This window comes from Nanorana parkeri, unplaced genomic scaffold, assembly GCF_000935625.1.
Source record: "Nanorana parkeri isolate BGI_ZX_2015 unplaced genomic scaffold, ASM93562v1 scaffold775, whole genome shotgun sequence".
Taxonomy (NCBI): Eukaryota; Metazoa; Chordata; class Amphibia; order Anura; family Dicroglossidae; genus Nanorana; species Nanorana parkeri.
Window position 1 is genome coordinate 554,215 of NW_017307043.1, and position 18,215 is coordinate 572,429.

The 18,215-nt window shown below is 38.5% G+C and overlaps 1 protein-coding gene across 1 annotated transcript in view; it reads right to left on the reverse strand.

Moving 5' to 3' along the window:
• Positions 1–18,215, reverse strand: part of XRCC4 (X-ray repair cross complementing 4) — a 288,213-nt gene that overhangs the window by 216,701 nt on the left and 53,297 nt on the right. Inside the window, exons 2-3 of the mRNA XM_018564728.1 lie at positions 15,163–15,322; positions 12,917–13,107 (exon numbers count right to left, since the gene is read on the reverse strand). Of these exons, the coding sequence (XP_018420230.1) occupies positions 12,917–13,107; positions 15,163–15,301 (330 nt within the window). The 5' untranslated portion in view covers positions 15,302–15,322. The remainder of the gene's footprint in view (positions 1–12,916; positions 13,108–15,162; positions 15,323–18,215) is intronic.

Sequence of the window (18,215 nt, forward strand, 5' to 3'; positions counted from 1 at the left end):
TATATATATAGTGTGTGTGTGTCTGTGTGATTGTCATACAAAATGATTCCATACACAGTACTACTAGCCACTACTGCATGAGAAAGTGATGCTGTAATAGTTTCATGTCAGTTTGCTGTGATAGGCAGTAGATTCTGTGCAAATAACAATCCTGTGATGATGAAGAAGTGAGGTCATGTAACATTATACATCATAGACTGATACCACTGCTTGATTCTTAAAAGTCTTTGACAGTAAGAATACAAAATTGAGGGTATGTTTCCATGTATGTTTTTATTTTGGTTCTTCTTTTGTTAAAATATTTAATTCCTGTAAGATTAAATATTTTTTCTTTCAGATTGTAAGCCCTGAGGGGCAGGGCCCTCCTTACCATATTGTATTGTAACTGTAATGTCTTCCTTATATTGTAAAGCGATGCGCAAACTGTTGGCGCTATATAAATCCTGTATAATAATAATAAGCGATAGTACATAAATAATGACACTGTGTAAATAGTGCTTCATGACTCTTATACTGTAGTATTAGCCAACATGAAGTAGTAACTGCAATTGTGTACTTGGACAAATACATCTCCTCATCTATTAAGATAAAGAAATAAACCACTGCCTTAAGGACATTGTTTGCTTAGGTGGCAGTAGTTTAGCTGGCAAAGGCTCAATGACCCCTTACAGAGTAGTGTGTGTGGCCTATTTTGCAGCTGGCTTGACACACTAGCATTTATGTGTACCCAAGGCACCTAAGCCATTGTTGTTTCAGTGTGATACTTTACAACTGGTTCTCTGCTAATTACCCTAATAGCAGTACTTCTTGCCTACAGCTAAACCATTTATAATAAAGAAAATAGTTTATCAGAAAGACACAGTCTATGGGAATAGTAGTTCTGTGGTTCATTGCAAATAAATATTTGTGTTACATTTTGACCTCTACGTTAATTGTAACAATTTTTTTGACTGAATAATTACTAAATAGCTTCATCCTGGCTCACTGGGCATTAACACAAAATATCAATGTGTCTATTGAGGGTTCCCAAAGATGAGACAATTCAGGTTAATTGCCAAAAGCAATTTAACAGAACTGCTCTGTTGAGTTGAGAAGAAGCCATTTTAGATTACATAAATAACTTAATTCTCAATTCCTTTATATAGTTTCTAATGATACAGCTGCTTAGGTCTCTAGAAATAACCTAATTAACACATTTAAATTTGTTTCTGACAAGTCCACTTAAATGCAAATTATCTCAACTTCAAGCTCAACCTGCACCATTTGAAATCCGTCTCCACCCTGCCTTAAAGTCACTCTCTCTTTAAAACAAAACAAAAGAACATGATGCAGGTATAAAATGACAGTCACCTAGAGCAGCATCAAAAAGCTTGCATATATGGGTAAAAACCAGGATGTTTGGACTGGCAAAGTTCATAGTACTGAAGCTAGACCTCCACTTCCTAGTGGCCAGTGTGGAAACCCATTATAGTGATTGGAGAATAGGAATGTGAGGGGGTGGGATTTAACAACAAGCCCCATTACTACCTGAAATCTTCGATCTTTGCTTTGTCAGAACACTTTGGCATTCATTTGAATCTGCAAGTTTTTTAAAGCAGGTATTTTCAGGCTTCTCTAGGCATCTGCATTTTATACCTGCAGCAGTTTTTGTGCTATTTGTGCTTTTATTTTACAGACAGAAATACTAAAATTGGCTATAAAAACAAATTAATCAATGTATGTATTACTTAAAAATTCTTAAAGAGGAACTTTACTCATATCTTTAAAATAAGGCACCTTTAGAAATGTTTACTAATGGCTATTTACAAACAAATACTTCTAGATAATTGCCGGCTTTGTATTGTTTGCATACCTTGTTTTTCTTTTCCTCTCTCATCATCTCATGGTGTCCATTTTCACTAAGGGCAGATTAATCCATCTCCCTTTACTTCCTAGACTTCTGGCACATGTGACTACCCAGCAATGCACTGCTGATGTAACCTTCCCAGGATGCAATGCTTGGGCACAATTACGTCACTTTTGCCAAAGAAAACCAGGAAGTAGAAAACAAGAAATTGTAAGTAAAATAAAAATATATTTGATTAGTTCATAAATGTAATATGCTTTCATATCAGCATGCAGACCTGCATGCTGATGTGATTTTTATTATTTTAAACAGCACTTCAGTCTGACTTTATATTAGCCTTCTGTAATCCCCTGGGAGAGGAAAGCAGCATTAAAAACCAGTTACAAACTTTGGGAGCCAGAATAAGTGAAATATTGCTTTGCCTTGCATGAAAAAAGCACAAGTGTAGGACGTGCCACACGGATTTTGATACATTTAAACAAAAAAGTATAACTAAATAAACCAAACTATTTTTAAGGAATTCAGATACTACAATAATAGACCATAAATATTTATCATATTTGAAAAAAATGTAAATTTTATTTATACATAAATTTGAAATACATAAAAATATATAAAAAATGCCTACCTATAACACATAGGGCATTCACAAACGTTTGTCTACGCACAGGATATTTCAGATACAGATTAAAGAATTAATTGCTACTACAGGATGTACAAATCATAGGTATGAGGAGAAAAGAATCCAAAAGCCAAACCCTCGAACCAAGGGTTCTGAAAACGAATTTATGTGTGCCCGAATATAGTTTTAGTATATTCGGGCATATATTAAATTAGTTATATCTGATTCCGACGAACCGCCGAATCACCTGATTTACGTTGATTTGCAGGTACGTCCGAATCCAAATGCACATGTCTAGTCTCTACTACTTAAGTAAATCAACTCTACTGTGTCTACTTTCCCTGTACTCTACTCTTCTATGTCATGATGGATAGAGAATTAGATGCATAATGAACTTTAAATCATCTTTTGAAAACAAAACTGTACATACATTTTAAGGCAAGAAACAAATACACATTTTTAGGCATAAATATCTTGGCTATCAGGCTAGTACACTTACGTGTATGTACAATATAAACAGTGTTTCTGGAAATAAGGGCAGAAGGATTTACAAAAATCCACAGAAAGGCCTTCCGTGTTAAATAAAGGCAACTGGGAATTATGTGAATTAACGGAATTCCAATATAAAATTAGCAGTGATACATTGACAAATGTTTGTCACTTGAGCTGCCAATTGTATTACTGCATATGTATGACGTTCCTACTGTGCCAGATGTCATGTCTGCTTACATGGGTAGATCATGTTCTGTAGAAGTAACTCCGCTGTCTGATGTAATTGACTACTCCTAATGACTAAGAATTTATGCAAAGGGTAAATGTCTAGCCCAAAATATTTGAGCTACTTTTCTAAAAGGGCATGTCTGTTGGCCCTTATGCCTTCAAAATAAGGAAACAATATGGTACAATCCAAATATTATTATGTAGGTTTTTTGGGGTATACAGTATGTGGAAAGTGTAACAACCTTACAAGACTTGCACTGATTTTTCTCTTGGAGGTTTTGGTGTGGACACATATCTGAGAATCATGAACTGAATTATTTCAAATGACATTTCAGCATCATCAGCTTCAGTTTTTACTAAACAAGTGGCAGAAGAAATGCTGCCATACAGAGGGGCTACCATGGTGCTAATAACCATTCTACACAACACTGATACAGTATTTCATCTACAGCTGGACTCTAAAACAACAAGGTATCCCCCACGAAGGTTCTTATATCCACCACCACCCACTATATCATTCTTACTGCTGTAGCTCAGGGAGTCTCACTCATCCTGCTGCATTCTCCATTAATATAAAATAAAAAAAATCTCTATTGAAAGAGTGAAAACCCTTCAAAATGACTATGGAACTTAAATGCAGAGATTTTGTCAACCGGACCTCAAAAGATAAAATTAGCTAGGTCATGATTCATCTCACTGGCATCTACTTAAAGTCCACCTGTCATAAGCTAATTATTTAGGCTGCTATTTCAGACCACTTACTTTCGAGAATATTTGTTTCCTGGCTGTCATGTAGATATGACAGTAGATACTCAAATCATCTCTGAATTGGTGCCAAAACTGTCCTTCCTTCTGGAGGGTGGCTACTTTTATTCCCCATAGTCACTGTGTGTTGTAATGTAGTCACTGCTCCAAGCTCACTCCTGTGATGGACTACAATCTTACATTTAGTTTACTAATTTGTATTGAGATTGGAGTCCATCATGGGAGAGAGCTTGGAGCAGTGACTACATTACAACACACACAGGGCCCATGGAGAACAAAAGTAGCCCCCCTCCAGAAGGAAGGACAGTGTCAGCACCAATTGAAGAGATGATTTGAGGATCTATAGCTGAGTGATACACAAATAAGATACATTTTTGTTAATAGTAAAGGTACCTGAATGGATTTTTAAGATTTAACTCCTAAGTGAAGTGTCACTTTAAAGTTCAAATACTTCCTTTAGGAGGAGTGACCGCATCAGAGAAATGCACAGCTTCAAATGCCCACCCTGTCTCACCCACCCTACAAGCCAGAAGCTGGTGTCTGACTATGCATTTTATTTGCATCAGGTCATACCAGCAAAATGGTGCTCTACCAAGTACTAAAGATGCTTGCCATGAAGGAGTTGAATAATTTTGAGACTGCAAAAGTCTATAAAAGTTGCGTTTTCAGTTAAATTTGAGGGAACCACTTGAAACATGTGTTGTATTGACCTATTTCAATTGCTTTTGTTGGATTTGTTAATTGCAAACATTGTGTTTCACATCACTTTTGTGGGTTCTGAGGGCACTCTGCAGCCAAATGTGCATGCAGGTGCTTGGAGGTGCCAATGAAACAATCCAAAAGTTAAATACATCCTAGGAGGTGCCTTTTTCAGGAGGGGTGAGTACAAATAAGAACATTTTTATTTAACTAAGTAGCTCTAAAAAAAATAGCATATATTTTCAAAGTAAATTTTCATAAACTGCATCAAATAGTTTTATGAATAAATCTAGGTTCAAGCATGACAGTTCCGATTTACAGAGTTGGGCACAATGTTTTCGGTACATTTGAGTAATCTGTGTTTCCCTTTGCCCTTGACCCTTTCAGCCATAATTAAACAGCAGAGTGATGAGGTTAAACCGTAAAGTAGCATGTAAAAGAGCTGCAGAAAGATATGATTGTAACATACACAACACTTTTAAACAGAATGATGTATGCCATGAATAATATATCAAAATATCAGAGGCAGTCTCAGAGTGGAAGCAGTCACTACTATCAGTCTACAAAAAAATCCAGATAAAGTGTGCATGCTGAGATGGGCATATAACTGTCTACACTTTTCGGGAATTCATTGAATACTCCCCTAAGTACATAAAGTGTGGAGATAATTCAACAGAAGTCAAGCGTCATGCCACCGGTCAGTAATTACAAGTACATCTGGGATGCTTTTACAACCTTATTATGCCCCCTGCACACTAACTGCAGGCATCCAATAACACAGTCAATGTCAGGGGCTTCTGATCTTCTCACTTAAAACCTTTTTTTTTTAATATACTCATGTATGAACATAACAGAATGGAACTCTGATTTAGATGATTGTGGTTATCTCACTGCCATTAGAAGTACTGTACACACAAGATACTCTGACTTTATTAGGAGATGAACGTAAAGTAAAGTATTTCCATGTATCATTGTATCATTGCATCACATTACAAAACTCCAAGGCTCTATTGTGCTACGCACTAGATTAGTTGGAGGGCTTTTGAATGTCTTGTAAACCCGTATTACTTTCTTGTCCATCCCCAAGGCTTACTCCACAGAGCCATTGTTGTCAAGCACTGTACTGATGATGGCCAGTAATTCTGAAAACAACTGTATGCAGTTTGCAATAAATGGCACTATAATATTAGGCTATATCTTAACTACAACCCATCGGTTCTGGTTGTGCAGTTGGATATTGGGGCAAAGGAGTGATTTGTATGGCTCCACCAGCTGTCCTAAAAAAGGAAATGTGATGGAATGAAACATGGAGTTTACTGAAAGGCTCTATTGTGTTATGCAATGACTCAGTGGGAGGACTTTTTGCTTCCTTTGAACCCTTTTCACACTAACCTTCATGGTTACACTTTCTCATGTAAAAAATTAGTAAAGTATAAAAGATGAAAACAAAACTAGATCTGCAGTAACCACCAGTGACCAAAAGTGAAGAAAGAAAACAGGCAATCCAATCGGGGGCCAAAAGGCATTGTTAGGAGCTTGGGCACATGTGTTTTCACTGACAGCAAGAAGCGTTTTAAACCCTGTGCTATTTATTTCCTTTTTTAATCTGCTTGCTGGTCACCTGGCTACTGGGATTTATTTAGCAAGATCATTGACAAAACGTGATCATAAACTTATCTAGTCATTTGTGGGATGAGCTGATGACAAGTTGTTGAAAAACGTGATTTCAGCAGAATGCTTTGGTTGATCTTAAAAAAAAAAAAAAAAAGGTAATTTTAATTAGCATTCCCTGGACAATTACTATTGTTTCCCAAGGCTGGCCAAAGACGGGTCAAATTTTCTCCAATTCCTGCTAAACTTTTAAAACGTAGGAGGCCAGGCAAGCAGCACCCTGGTCCAGCAAAAGTTGATTTAAAAACGGACTGAGCCAGCTGGACAATTATCCACCATCCTATCAGATGCAGTTATATTTTGGCTGCTGAATACAATAGCCAGCAGTGGATATTACTTCATACACATTGTTTAGGATAGATTGAAGAATTGATTGATTTTCTCTTGTTCAGCCCACATGACTAGTTTAAGAAAAGGGCCAGCTGTGTTTTTCCAGCTCACAGCCATGCACATTTGGGGGGATACCTGTGTGCATGTCTATTTATACAAGTCAGACAAGAAAATAAATATTATTCAGTGTTATAGTTACACTCAAAAATATGCCAATTACTGGATGCTGTAGCTATAGGTAGAGGAAATTCCAATATACACTATATTGCCGAAATTATTGGGACACCCCTCCAAATCATTGGATTCTGGTGTTCTGTGAAATTTGCTTGCTACTAAATATTCCACGGTCACCTGTTAGTGGTATTATAACAAAGTGGAAGCAACTGGGAACAACAGAAACTCAACCACGAAGTGGTAGGCCATGTAAAATGACAGAGCGGGGTCAGTTCATGGTGAAGCGCACAATATGCAAAAGTCGCCAGCTGTCTGCAGAGTCAATAGCTACAGACCTCCAAACTTTGTGTGGCCTTCAGATTGGCACAACAACAGTGCGTAGAGCGCTTCATGGAATGGGTTTCCATGGCCAAGCAGCTGCATCCAAGTCTTACATCACCAAGCGCAATGCAAAGGGGCAGATGTAGTGGTGAAAAGCACGACGCTACTGGACTCTAGAGAAGTGGAGACGTGTTCTCTGGAGTGACAAATCATGTTTTTCTGTCGGGCAATCTGATGGACATGTCTGGGTTTGGCGGTTGCCAGGAGAACGATACTTGCCTGGCTGCATTGTGCCAAGTGTAAAGTTTGGTGGAGGGGGATTATGGTGTGGGGTAGTTTTTCAGGGGATGGGCTTGGCCCCTTAGTTCCAGTGAAGGGAACTCTTAAGGCATCGGCATACCAAGACATTTTGGACAATTTCATGCTCCCAACTTTGTGGCAACAGTTTGGGGATGGCCCCTTCCTGTTCCAACATGACTGTTCACCAGTGCACAAAGCAAGGTCCATAAAGACATGAATGAGCAAGTTTGGGGTGGAGGAACTTGACTGGCCTGCACAGAGTCCCGACCTCAACCCGACAGAACACCTTTGGGATGAATCAGAGCGGAGACTGCGAGCCAGACCTTCTCGTCCAACATCAGTACCTGACATCACAAATGCGCTTCTGAAAAAAATGGTCAAACATTCCCATAGACACACTCCTAAACCTTGTGGACAGCCTTCCCAGAAGAGATGAAGCTGATATAGTGGCAAACTGTGGGCCAACTCAATATTGTACCCTACAGACAAAGACTGGGATGCCATCAAAGTTCATGTGCGTGTAAAGGCAGGCGTCCCAATACTTTTGCCACTATAGTGTATGTTACAGTGGTGGTCCCAACTACAGGTAATGCCTGCTTCCAACAAAGCTGAAATAAATACACAAGTCTGCACCAATTACCACAGTCAGTTTCACTTCCCAGGCTCTTTCTCCAAAATTATCTGCCATGTAGTTTGGGGCCAATAAGAATGTGTGGGGGGTGGGGCTTAGTGGCATTTGCCTCATGCTGAGACAGCTTTGCCTCTCCGCTCTGCTCCACGCTCTCCATCCTGAACTACAGTGCTGTGGTCCCAGGTCCCCCAGAAGAGTGGGAGGCCCGGAAAACCACAGCGGGTAGGGAGGCGGCCAGCAGAGGGAGGCAGCCAGAGGTGGGGGCGGGCCATTGAGAGGGGAGGGTGATGGGGGAGGATGGACAAGCAGGCATATTACAAGTGATATCGGCAGCATTGCCAATATCACTTGTACAAAACGAGCAAAACAGGGAATAGGGGAGATGTAGATATTGCAGTACCAAACAAGGAAGATGGAGGTAGAAAGCAGGCAGTAAGAATTATGAAGTGTTAAAAAGAAGGGTAGCCTTGATGAAAGAGACAGGAAAGAAGCATGCAAGAAGAAAAAAAAACCTTTTCTAGCAAGAACACGGGATGATTGTAAGGAAACAGGATTGATAAATGTTTGGAATAGGGTGGGGGTTAGGAGTTATATATAGAACAGTCTAAAATGGACAACATACAGGTACAGTCAATCAAGACTCCATATTTATTTGGCTAGCTTAGAAATGTCATTAACACATTTAATGTACACACTAGTCTAGTTACTAACTAAACTGAAGAAGATGTTCAAAAACATTCATTGTAATTTTTTAGATAAAACCACAAAATAAGCAACTAAAATGGTTTCTGTGTGCTGTACATTTTTTCAAATTTGGGAAATTGGTTTGGTAAAAACATTTGGTCATTCTAAACTCTCTCCAATAATGAATATGACACACATAGATTTTCTTTTGAGAAGCACAGATGATATATGTTAATAAACCATCATGGAACATCTCTGTGTCTGAAGTGCGAGAGCTTAAGTAAACACGTCTTCATGGAAAACATATGGTAAAACGTATGCAGAACGCCCTGCTGGATTTCTTTGTTTTCTGATTCAGGAAATAAACAATTCTAAACAATAGGAAATATAGTACATCCATTTCCTGTTGATTATTTAAATTGCAATGCATGGGAACAAAGAGCTTTTCTGAGGTAAAGGACCAGAATGGGATTGGTTTCAAGAAAGTGAAAGAGTAGGTTAATGCATATTGCATTTTCATTCTGTGACAGACATAAACATTCGGTACAGTGGCAGTTACTTCTGAGAATCTTTTTATGTGAACCATTGCACGCGTTTTTAGTGAAACTCAAGCCTACACACAGACATAAAATAACATTCAGACCTCCCTGATGCTAGCCTTATAATGGGTAAACAAAATAGCTACTTTGGGAACCTCTACAACAAAAAATAATTACTGTGCCCTGAGAAAAGTCAGACAGGTTGTAAGGAGAGGTGTCCATAGACATAGGACCGTTTCCCAAAGCCAGTGAACAACCAAATTGGGCAATAATTGTCAAGTACCTATGGGAAGCTTTCAGGGGCAATACATATCTTATTGTTATTTTTTACTGTGAAATATGAGTGGTAATGTGATAAATGTGGTAAATATGTTATCTTTAATGTGACATTGTAATATAACAGATTTTTTGATTAAGCTACATAAAACTTACATTTTAAGGCTGAACTCCAGCCTTACCTTCAGTCTTTTACAGTTGTGCATTCTCTTCTCCTGCAATGAAATTGCTTTGTCGGATTTCATTTCACACTATAAGCTTATAGCAGTGAGCATCAGAAGCTGTAGCAAGTCAGATAGAGCCTAAAGGTGCCCCTACACCTTACGATTATCGTACAATTTTCATATGCGATCGACTTTTCGGCCGATAATCGTATGTGTGCATTGCAGTGTCCGACCGACAGTACTGTACAATCGTACAACTTTTGACGGTCAAGCATGTTTGAAAACTTTGCTAGATCGTATGATTGTCGTAAGGTTGCTGGCGTTTCCGTCCGTCAAAAGTCGTACGATCTACACTGCGCTTGCGCTAACGAAAATACGGCAAATCAATTACCGCATTTTGTCCACGTGCTTGTCGTTAATTACGGCTACATTAATCTTGCGATCATCGGGGCAGGATGGGGCTGCCGTACGAAAATCATACGACTATTCAATCATCGGACGAAAAGTTTCGTCCGATAATCGTAAGGTGTATGGGCACCTTTACTCATTTTCTGGCTGAAGGACATCCTGCATAATCTAGCTCTTACCCCTCCGCAGCTCAGCAGTCCCTGACCCGCCACTTTCATTCACTAGATTTCAGTTCTGTCAATCATGGTGGCTCAGCAACACATGTGGGATTTTCTTATGGCAGTTTGCTGTTGTCAGGAAGCTATTACAGTCCCTCCAACCAGCTATACCTGCATTACATAGAGAAGCACAGAAACCGTGTGATAGCATCACTTGGTCTTAAATAAGGAAAGTAACGAAATCGGAAAGGTTTTTATTTAAAAATGTAATTAGCATGTTGACGAAGGGGAGGGGGAACCAAAAAAGATAAAATAAAAGCGAATAAATCTTTAGATTTAATTATTAAAAAAAACAACAACTACCAAACACCAGTGCCAGTGTTCACGGTACTTAGATGGCCCCTGTAGTAGCGCTATTATCAAATATTAGAAGACTGAAAAATACTCACAACAACCATTTTATCTGGAAACAATTCAATAGGTTGCCCCTATGTAATAATAAACTTAGAACAAGGAAAGAATAGTTTGTACTTTTAAGAACTTGCTTCACTTACGTTATCCTACGAAGTTTCTAAAGAAAACAAGTCAGTGAGACTTAGCTAATAACAAAGGAAAGTCATGCAGGAAGCAGAAAGAGACAGAATTATTTGAATCATAAAAAATACTTAATATCTGATTTTTTTAAAGGTTCAGCTTTGGCCAGACAGCTTATTGCTTTCAAACTGTGGTGAACCATGCAATATATTTCCCCCAGAGGGCCAAAGACTGCCAACCTCCATTTTAAACTACATTTTCCATGGAAAGATAGCAGGAGAGCCCACTCTATCTGGGCTTTTATTTTGTTGTTGTTCCTCAATTGCTCATACCGATGTCTACTCAAAATCAAATTCCCTGTTAAGGGTGGACTTACACACATCTGTTGATCAAAATGACAATTTATTTTCCCTTTCAAAATTTTGGCTTGTGGGCATATAGTTCCACGAGCTGCTTACCTCTGCATTATTATGTCAAAAGTACAGATCTATGACCTTTCAGAGCTTGTCAACATGTATCACCCCAGGTAATCCAATTTGATATTGCAACCAACTAATCGATTAATTGATAATCGTTAATGGCAATAGTTGCCAATGATTCTCATTATGGATTAGTTGGTCTGGGTTCCATAGTTCACTCTTCCAAGTGGGGAGCCAGTGTTTTATCAGCTCTGTGTCCCCTCGGATCCCCTCTGGGAGCAGAAGGGATCGGAGGGGACAGAGACCCCTGCAGCCAGTGCCCAGCGGTGAGGAGAGCTCCATCAAACCTCCCAAAAAGCCATCCCCGCTGCATCATCTATGCAGCTTTCCCAGCTGCATGCTGCGGCCTGTGTCCCCTCTTATCCCCACTGCTCTCCCCGCCTCTATCAGAAGAGGCAGCAAGGTTCAGAGGGGACACAGAGCCGATCCAGCTACCGGTACCCAACAGGGAGGAGGAAGCTGTCAGGAGGCAGAGAGGGACAGTGCATAGAGGAGAGTGAAATATTTGCTGATCGTTCCCTGTAATATTTGAACATCTCAATGATCAGTACATAGTATTCAGATACTGTGTCCTCAATTATGAATGAAAAGGAAGTGCTCTACATCACTTACTGTTCATTCATGATTGTGGACATAATATACAATCTCCTCGATTTCTGAATAAACAGGAAGTCTCTGTACTTAGTGCTTCCTGTTAATTGAGTGCTAGGGCTGCAGAAAAAGAGATTGAGGACACTGTGTCCTCAATCTCTTGTTTTATTTTAAAAAGGAATGTTTCTCCAAAGCCCCTAATAATAAAGTTTAAAAAATCTTTAAAAAATAGGAAAAAAATATAAAATAAAGCCCCCCTGAATCTGGTGCGGGAGGTGCTTTGCAGTGCTATTAATTTCAGTGGACCACAAACGCGCCTCCCACCTTGGCACCGCAATGGTGTGCGTTCCAGTGTGGTGCGATTGCAAAAAATTGTGCATGTAGTTTTTTTTCTGAAGTAAACTTTATGTTTGTATGACTCAATTTGTGTATTTTATTTTAAATTACGGATGGTATTTCATTTTTTTTTTTTAATCTGATTAATCGAAAAAATAGTCGGCCAACTAATCGATTATAAAAATTATCGTTATTGTAGCCCTATATGTAATCTTCTATCCAGCCTGCAGGTGGAACTCTGGTCTCCTTTTCACATTTTAGCATGATTACCCTTCAACTGTGCTGAAATAAAACTGCTGTTTACAGATCTCAAATGAATCATCAGTGCAAGGACTGAACCCTTGCCAGGGAGTGCAGTCTGAGGTGTCAAGCATGTCTCAAGGCTGGGTTCTAATTATGTATTTTTAGTTAACTCATATATAGATGTTTATACCTATATAGATAATGAAAAAACAGACATAAAAACAACAGTTTAAAAAGCATAGCTACTAGAATAAAACTGATCTAAAACCCTTATAGGTTCTCTTTATAGAAAAGCCAAAACAATTGTAGTCTAAATTTGCCACAAAGAGTTCAAGTTCTCATGAGAAAACTGACAAGTGCATCATACCCAAATTTGCAGAATGTTCTCATTTGCTTCCAACAAGAGAATTAAAAGTGCTACTTACCGAAACATCCCTTAATTTCTTCTCATACGTAAAGCAGTATGTGTCATAATCCTTTTCATCCTTTACCAGATCAAAACTATATTTGCTAGCTGGCAGTGTTGCAGAAATCAGAGCTTTGTTTAACTCATCAACATATTTTGCCTTTTCCATCTCTATATCTGCTGCTTCCCTGGATACATCTTCCGTGGACACTTTTAAAAAAGAAAAAAGAAAACATTCAGGAGGTAAGAATTCCAGATGTGAGCAAATTGCCCCTGGATCATTCTAAGATCTTGGAACTTTGTGAATAACCCCAGTCTTCTATTCTTTCATATTTGTCATTTTCTAACTGCATCAGTTTCCTATAGCTCTGTATTGTGTTGGTTCCCCAAACACTGCTTATTTAAGGTATTTAAATAATTTCACATTGATTACAGCAATCAGATACCCAGGCAGAAGGGAAAATAAAACAAGGACTAATTCTTCTGTTATGTATGAAGACCGCAAGACTTTCACGTTAACTTGCGTCATACTTTTGTTGATCAGATGGATTGCATCTCCGTAACATAAATAATGGCAAATTACAGCATAGGCAAATAGACTGACATCTCATTATGTTGCTGCAAAATATACCTCTCCCATATCCTACTCTTGTAATAACAACTCCTTATATTTAAACTAAAACAAGCATTTTAGACTATGTGAAATAATCGTTATCCATATAGTGGAGGCTTAGTTCACTTTGACCATTGACATGGACTAGGACATGTTACACAGATAATAGAAAACTGCAAAAGGATTCCATTATGCTACTGTCATGTCAAAACAATATTTAAAGTGGAAGTAAAGTGTCCAGGGTAAAAACCGCAGACAGGCAGGTTTCTACAGCAGAAGAGACTGTGTAAGTCTCTTTTGCCAAAAAAAGCTCCTACCTGCCTGTCACCAATTTTGTTTCTTGTGCACTGAGCTGCACATGAGCAGCTCAATGCCATGTTAAATACTTGCTTCCTCCCCACTCCAGTGCTCTGCACTGTGTGACCCTGCCTGGCACCACACAACCTTTCTTATGAAAAAAACACCCCCACTAGCTCCTCCTCTTTGTGCACAAAAACACTGTGATCACATTTATTGGGTAAGCCATGTTCCATGGAACAGGCTGCACTCAGGGGGGTGAGAGGACTAAAAGTGAACTTGTCCTTCAATATACATACAATGATATGTGCAATTATAATTAAAGTTTTTAATTTTCTACATAAATTGGTTTAATTAATACTTTTCAATGTGTTATTGTAAAGTAATTCGTATAAAAGTGATATTAAAGTCAACGGTTTTTTTAAGCTGTTTCAAAAGTTCAAATCACTTAGAATGGATGTTGGTACTTGATGTTTAATAGTTTGTTTCCTGCAGAATCAACTGATCTTTTGAGCACTGGCCCTGATACATTGTTTTAGGGTGTCTCCTATCCCTTGCAGGGCCCTATGAAGTCACCCATGTGTGTGCTAATGAGCTGTGTGTGTCTCCACAAACACAAAGGCAAAGCAGGGCAAACTAATCCCCCACCCCCTGCTTCTCCCTCCTCTAAGCTAGTAGACGGAGGGTTGCTGGAGACTGCTATTGTCCCTTGTGATCTTATACTGGACAGGAAGTTCAGGGTAGCTGAGCTGAGAGAGTTGAAGCCAGCTGTTCAGAAACATAAAGACAAAGTGCTTGGGCAAAGATTTTAAGAAATACTTTGCAGGGCAATGTATATTTATTTGATCTGGATTTATTACTGAAAACAAATGAGAGTTTAATACTACTTTAAGGTATTTTGCACTTTATTCACCAGCCTACAAAACATAAGTCTTTTTTTAAATAGTTATTGGGACATGATATGATATTGTAGCATCTGCTTGACAGCTGTGGAATTGTTCACTTTTACAGACGACACTTATTAAAAATTAAAACTGCCGTTTTCATGTGGAACCCCAACTTGTTTAGATACTGAAAGTCATTTTGGGCTTTTTATACAGAAATGATCAATAAATGGGTGAGTCTACTTTTACTGCACAATCCATCTCAGTGTTGTTATAAAAATAACATCCAAAAACTATACTCAATGCTAGTAAATTATAAATTGGTAACAGCCACACTTAAACAACTGGAATATCTATCCAAATGAACACTTTTGTATTACATCAACAGACTGAGTAAATATGTATGCCCTAACTTGACCGGGGATATCAACCCACACATTAACCATTGTTGAAATGTTAAAGTGTTTTTACCTTCACCAGTCAATGCAGTTTGTCCATCACAAAGTGTTACAGTAAATCCTTTATCTAAATCTTCCTCCCAACCAATCTGTAAGAAATATGTTCCTCCTGGGTTAGAGGCAATAGCAATCTTCTGAACCGTTTTCTCCATGGTCTGTAGTATGATTACCGACTACAAAGCAAAACAATTTTAATTAATACATTAAACCAATCAGCAAAAATCAGCTTTGCATTAAGAATCTGTTGAACAGAAAGGGGGATTAGAGAGGTGTGCTAATAAGGTTCATCTCTGTGCTGTTCACAAATCTCCTGCCCTTCAAGACCTTGCATAGCATTTCCAGATTGCATTCAAACTCCTTCTACCCATGCTTAAACGGATTGTGAATTGGGCTGTATTGCTCTTGGGCCATTCCCACTCTTCTACCTAGATACATATAATGCTCTTGGGCCATTCCCTCTCATCTAACTAGATACAAAGAGAATACAGAGTACAGGCTCAACATTTTAAGACCCATATATGACACTGGCCTCCATAGGACCCCAACCATTTGTGCTACATCCAAGGTAAGGTTGTTGTACAATTCGGTAGGGCCAGAGTATACCCAGTTACAAATGTTGATCCACTGAAGGGTTTAGATCTGTGGTTCTCAAGCTAAGTAACCTCAGGCCCCACATTTGTCATTGGTCATTAAGTCGCGACCCAATTCGCACTGCAATTGAATGCACAGAATTACGGTACGGCACATTCCAGTGCGGGCGTACGAGCTGTGTGTGGCCAGTGTGTTTGGGGTACCATTCAAATGAATGGCAACCCAACGCACCTCCGACATCAGAATGTGCTGTAGGTTCAAAAGTGTGTGAGATTGAACCTACAGCAGAATGTGCTGTAGGTTCAATCTCACACACTCACAGACATTCTCACACACACACATCCGCACTCCAAAAAAAATGTAATTAAAACAATTTTTTTTTAGATCCGCCCAGTCTCCCTACCTTATGAGAACTGGAGTGGATCCAGTGGAGTGGAGTGCTCCCTCGCGGCTATAGCACCAGCCCACCCCACCTCAAGCTGACACTCGGCGCCGGGCAGCATATTTTGTATGGCTGCTTGGCACGAGAACTGACAGTGCTGCGCTAGGCAGAGGCAGAGGAGCCTCTCACCTAGAAAAGTGGAAGGCATGTGGGGACCCACTGAACACAGGGTCGTGACCCATTTTTGGGTCACAACCCACCAGTTGAGAACCAAGGGTTTGGATGACACTTTTCCTCAGCAAAGAGATGAAGGAAGAATTGATTGGGAAATGCTCAGCATCAGCGTTTAGTACAGGTAAATGCTAAAATTGGGTGATAAAGAATAATCATTCTATGGTGAAAAACATTTAAAGTAATTCTCCTTTAAAAAAGGTTTGGCATAATAAGCATACTACAAAGTCACTTATAAATGTATTATTAACAATCATAACCGCGCTGAGCAGTACAGTTTTGGTCTGCAGAATGTCCTTCTGCAGGCCAAACTTGCATGAAGGGTTATCAATGTGATGCAGAATAATGTCTACAGGGCTGACTTTCATATGCATGATAACCTCCATGCACCATAAAGGTGAATGGTGACCATCCCGCATGAGCCAACCCATCTGTCTTTATGCTGTGTCCTTTGTGTTTAGGATTGAAGCTTTATGTAAGAGACCTACACTTTTTACTGTACTTGCCAGCTGTAGTCAGTTTTAAAACATTTGATCATTAGCTGTCTCTACATTCAGAAACTTGAACTGATACATGTGTGGCCAGCTTCAGCAGATCCTAATGTCTCAGAAAACAGCTTCACTGGGGTATTATATATCAGACAAATAAACATGGGGCAGACAACAAGACTCCAGCGCTTGTGGTGGACAGATTTCACCTCTTTTACTATGTTTATTTTACCCTAATGTTAAACAATTGTCTCATTTCTAGTGAGAAGTTCACACCTTTATAACCAGCATGCTACTGCTACAGTATACTAAAAATACACCGTATACAAAATAATAAAATAGCGAACACGATAGCAAGCATATTTTTGTATATATTTTTTATGCAAATGAACAAATGCTACATTTTCACATTTCTATTGCTACTTAAACCGAATTTTTTTTTATCATGTGGCGTATAATAATATCTTCTCCTTTATAAAGGAATAAAATAAGAATCAATGTAAAACAAAATATGTTTGAATAATATTTTAGACATTATATCATACATTATCAAAGTATCTATAAGAAAAGTATCTATAAGAAAAAGAAGATTGTCAATAACTTGGTTAACTATATTACATTGGTCCATATAAAGTATTCAATCATTATAACTATTAACCCTGTATTTATGTGGTTATTTACAAAATATACTGCTCAGCAAATGCTCAGGTCAACTGAAAAAAATAAAGCTGCACAAGTCATGCAGTCCAAGTCAATTTATATAATCTTAATATCCTAATTCCAGTATATAAAGTTTCCACCATGTAACAACACCGATACCACAAAGTAACATAACTAGTCCACCAAAACGTCCAAACTGTTCTGATCTTTCAGGTGCCACATTGCCTATAAGACAAGGCATCCATGACATACCCCAAGACATGCGTTTTCCCACTTTAGCACCAGTAAATTATTTAAAAAACACACTCAAAGCCATTGTTTTCTAACTTCACAATTGAGAAAATGATGGTATGAAAAAGGGGATGGGAGGCACAACTTTACAGAGATGTACCATTATAATACAGTCATGGCCACTTATGAAATCATTTTCTGCTCCTTTTTTTCTTACTGAGACTATTTGAATTAATTTTTACTGAAGTATGAATGCATTTCAGTACTGCAAACATGAAGACAAAATACAACAGGGGAACATGATTGGATGCAAAATGTTCTGTGATACAGAGATAAACAGATGGCATCAACGGCTAAAGATACATCAGGAAGTCAGAGAGGTAGACCAAGGGAACACATTTAAAAAAATATATATATACATTCACAATTAAAAATAAATAAATATTTTTAATTATGATTATTATTATTTATTTTATTGTGGGG